Below are 4,096 nucleotides of genomic sequence, written 5' to 3' on the forward strand. Positions count from 1 at the left end.
TAACTCTTAATTTCAAAATCCAAATCAATATTTAATAATTTAAACTCGTGTTTTTCATTTAACCTTTGCTTCCTAAACTCTCTTTAGTGGAAGGAATTTACAGACTAAGTACAACTAATCTCTTTGTCTCTTCATCACAAAAGTCAAATATCTAATTATCAAATATCTTTGCTAATTTCTTTCATTTAGATATGCTTTTTCACAAGTGATTAAGATCTATATATCTCTATAATAAAACAAAATTTAAAAATTTTAACTAAAAAATTATAAGATTAATTTTTTTTAATAAATATTTCACAAAAATTTAATAAAAATACTATATTATGAAAAAAAAAAAGTGATTTAGCCGTTCCAAGACAGCTGGAACTAACAGATTATTGTTATAATTAAATGAAAAAAAAAATATATATATATTAAAAAAAAACAAATATTTGTGTGATTAGAAGGACTTCTCATGTCTTTCTCTTACATACACACAAAGACAATGAAAACAAAATTTTTTTTCTTTTTCTTTTAAAAAAAAGATAAACACAAAAAAAAGTTCTTAAAGTATACCTCAACAAGAATACAAAAACTCATGGCCATCAGTTCCCGCCAAAATCGCCACGAGATCCCACGCCCGTGAAACCGTTACTCAAAACCCGGCGGGCCACGTCATCAAAAGAAGCAAAGAAATCACAACCGTCGATGATAATGTACACGATCCCGAGGTAAAAAAAAAACCCAAAAAAAAAACCCATGGGCCCCACTATTAGAACTCTCTGGGGTCCACAAAGATGGTGGTCCCCGGCGGCGACTTGGTCCAATCCCCCACCGCCCCATCGCTATAGTCCTCCGCCAACCTCTTCACGCACCATAAGTCCTCCGCGCACGAGAGCCGCCGCCAGTGCGGGATCCCCTCCCGGAGCGGCTCACAGCTCGCCACCTCCGCCGCTACAACCCCAACCCCTCCGGCCATTCTCGCCATGTTGTGCGCGTGCCCACATAGAGCTCTCGCCATCTCCGCCGCCTCATTCCCTTCACCTCCTACTCCATAGAGAAAGTACACCCCAAACGGATGAAATAGATCCGGCACCGATGGGATCCTCAACCACGGCATCGCCCGATCCACCACTCTACTCGCCCACGCCAACCCCCTCCGGAACCTCCCCGCTCCTCGGATCTCCAACCGGAACACATCCTTGCAGTTCCAAACACTCAACACCGCCCACGATGATGGCGGATCGGAGAGGAAGGAGCTAATCCCGGACCAGATCGTTTCTCGGGGCACAGCCACGAAGGTGCCGAGAGAAAGCGGGTTGTGGAGAACGGCGTCGATGTCGCGTGGGAAAAACTCGACGGTGGAGAATCTCCGGCGGTAGAGAAGCTCGGCATCGGTGGGTGAGAGATGGATCATGGTGGCGAGGTTCGCCGCCGGCGATCGGTGAGCGAACACTGGGTGGACGAGGATCGATGGTGTTCTGAACTTGGAGTACCCGCACCGCCCGGTGAATAACCGCACTGAAGCTTCATTGTCTTTATCGGTAGCCATGTAAGCGTACTCCGCCCCTGTATCTCTGAACCACTCCTCCATCTCCCTCACTAACTTTAATCCTATCCCCATCCTCCTATAATTAATTAATTAATTAATGGCATATAAATAATTATATTATATTTTTTTTATTTTATTTTATTTTTTAAAATTTATAAAGCCGGTGAGAGTACCGGTGGTAGGGGGAGACACGGAGGCCGAGGATGTAGCCGACCTTGGTGTAAATCGGGGAAGGAGGGTTCTGGTGCTTCGCGGTGGTTGCTCCGCTGCGGGTTGGCTTTTTACCGCAGGTGACTGTCTTCACGCAGCCGCGGATTAGGCCCACGATCTCCGTCGCCGGCCCAACGGTTTCCGCTACCTTTTCATCACATAAAGCCAAACCACCAAAACACCATCGTATTAATTTTTTTTTTAAATTTATATATATATATATATCAAATATATATTTAAATATATAGAAATAAATTTTTTTTTTTTTAAAAAAAGGAATGATGATGTTAAATAAATACGTACAAGCATGAGAAAGGCCGGGGAGTGGCGAACGCGGGAGACGGGATCACCGAGGAGGTCAGTGAAAAGAGTCATCTTACCACTGGGTCCAACCTCGCAAACCCGGTCGATGGCGTCAGCTGCTTCACGGTCTTTCTCTAGCTCAAACTCTCGAATCAAAACGGTTACTCTTCCTTCCATTAAATCCCTTCCAAGACCTTCCAGCACTAATCTCTTCTTCTTCCTTCTTCTTCTTCTTCAGATGATGATGATGATGAACAGGGGAGAAAGGGAAGAGAAGAGAAGCGAGAAGAGGGTATGAGGGGCGTTATCGATAGAGAGAATCACGTGTGGAGCCGCAGAGACGTGGAGGAGGAAAGCGAGCAGGAAAGCATGAGGTAGCTCTTCTCTCTTTTCTAATAGATTCGTTATCTCACGCACTTCTCTGTTTCTTTGTTTTCATTTGTGGTTTCGCTTTTCATATGCTTGTGAATGCTATATGATTGCCCCATCCGTAGCATCCCCTTAACCCTTACATATATATATATATATGTATATATTATAAAGAAGGAGACCCTGGGGGCTCACCTTTCGCTCTCGCTGGAGAATCCTGGGCCTCTGGCCTACTTCAATGGCTCAAGGGGATATTATTAATATGGTTCCAATAATATCACGGAAAGAGCAAGGGGTTGGGAGAGAAAGAGTACCGTAGTTTAGCAGTCCATCCATCCATCTATTGTGGTGGGTCCTGATTGATAGAAATAGTTGGCGGCTGTGAGTGAGTGCATATAGTTTTTCCTTTCTATATATCTCCATCTCTAGCTTATATATTAAAAAGAATTGTTAAATAAAAATTAAAATCAATCTGATTATTTTAAAATATTAGCCATGACCCAAAATAATAATAATAATAATAATAATAAAGAAGATGATAAACCAGAACATTCTTATGGCCCTCTTCTTCACCTGGTACTAAAGAAAGGTGACACGTGGACTTATATATGGATCTCTCACCAAAGGAAAAAGTTCTACTAGAGATGATGAGACGTTTAGATCATTTCATATGTTCCTCAGGTCACGGTTTAAATGGGCTATGGTTGGTTGGATGTCTAGTATTTATTGTCATGATGATAGGATAAGGATTGGTTGTTTAGTTATGGCTCATGATTGTTAAGTGTGTGTTGGTGGAACAATGGAACGGTGAAGATTTGGGGGCGGATTCCGTTGCGCTCGAACCGTTAAAACAAAGCGTTTCTGAACGGCGGGGCGGCTGGCAATGATTGGGATTCCCTCACGCTTTCCAGGTTTCCTGCAAGCGTGACGCGTGTCCCAATTCATCCTCCTCTCTTTCCTTTCAGGATAAGTCCTTCATTTCTTTCCCTTTTTTTTTTTATTTCCCAAAAACCCTCTTCATTCTCTATGTATAAATTTTTGGGATTTAACATTTAATTATTTAATTCATTTTTTACACATATGCAAAAAGGAATTTTTTTGCATTTCTTAAAAAAATATATATATATATATATATATACCTACCACCTTGGACTTTGTAGTGGATTGGTGTGCAAGTTCAATTATGTGACTAGGTCTTGGAAAGAAGTGGGAAAATGGTCTACAATTTCTTGATGGTTTGGAATTCAAAGAAAATATATTGACCTGGTGAATTTGAAGGATTATTTTAGTCTTGTTATCACTGTTTGGTTAGCAACCTAAGACCTAGTAAGAATTTAGAAGAGGGTTGAGAACTGAGAAGTTATTTTTCCTCAAAAGGAAGCCCCACATCTTTTTTCCTTTTGTAAGGAAATTGATGATGATGATGATCTTGGTGACTAAGAACCAACCTAGAGGGAGCACAACATAGTGTTCATAAGATACACCACTATTCATATTCTTATTCCATTATCTAAAATCAGATGCTTCTTTTGTATTCTGCTTTTTTTTTTTTTCCCTCCTTTAGTCTAGTTGGGTTACCATTTTCTTTACTTAATTGGTTCAATAGAACATGCTATTAAAGTTAAAAGGAAGGTTATTGTGCCAGTGCTTCTGTGAAGTGACTTATCAGTGTCAAATGTAAAA

The 4,096-nt window shown here is 40.8% G+C and overlaps 1 protein-coding gene and 1 long non-coding RNA gene across 3 annotated transcripts; one reads left to right on the forward strand and one right to left on the reverse strand.

Moving 5' to 3' along the window:
* Nucleotides 1–575: 575 nt before the first annotated feature.
* LOC120253390 (probable N-acetyltransferase HLS1-like) lies at nucleotides 576–2,286 on the reverse strand. Of its 2 annotated transcripts, XM_039261730.1 has the most exons (3): nucleotides 2,045–2,286; nucleotides 1,705–1,889; nucleotides 576–1,607 (listed from the first exon to the last, which is right to left on the reverse strand). In XM_039261730.1, the coding sequence occupies exons 1-3, from the start codon at nucleotides 2,219–2,221 to the stop codon at nucleotides 752–754; spliced, it is 1,218 nt and encodes a 405-aa protein (XP_039117664.1). In that variant the 5' UTR covers nucleotides 2,222–2,286; the 3' UTR covers nucleotides 576–751. The 2 variants fall into 2 exon arrangements, with proteins under 2 accessions (XP_039117664.1, XP_039117665.1); XM_039261731.1 differs by lacking the exon at nucleotides 2,045–2,286 and having other exon boundaries at nucleotides 1,746–1,824.
* LOC120253391 lies at nucleotides 1,439–3,424 on the forward strand. Its single transcript, XR_005534255.1, has 3 exons — nucleotides 1,439–1,531; nucleotides 1,692–1,878; nucleotides 2,283–3,424. It is a non-coding gene; the product is annotated as an uncharacterized LOC120253391 (long non-coding RNA).
* The last annotated feature ends 672 nt before the right edge of the window (nucleotides 3,425–4,096 follow it).

Source organism: Dioscorea cayenensis, unplaced genomic scaffold (genome assembly GCF_009730915.1).
Source record: "Dioscorea cayenensis subsp. rotundata cultivar TDr96_F1 unplaced genomic scaffold, TDr96_F1_v2_PseudoChromosome.rev07_lg8_w22 25.fasta BLBR01000075.1, whole genome shotgun sequence".
NCBI classification, from domain to species: Eukaryota; Viridiplantae; Streptophyta; class Magnoliopsida; order Dioscoreales; family Dioscoreaceae; genus Dioscorea; species Dioscorea cayenensis.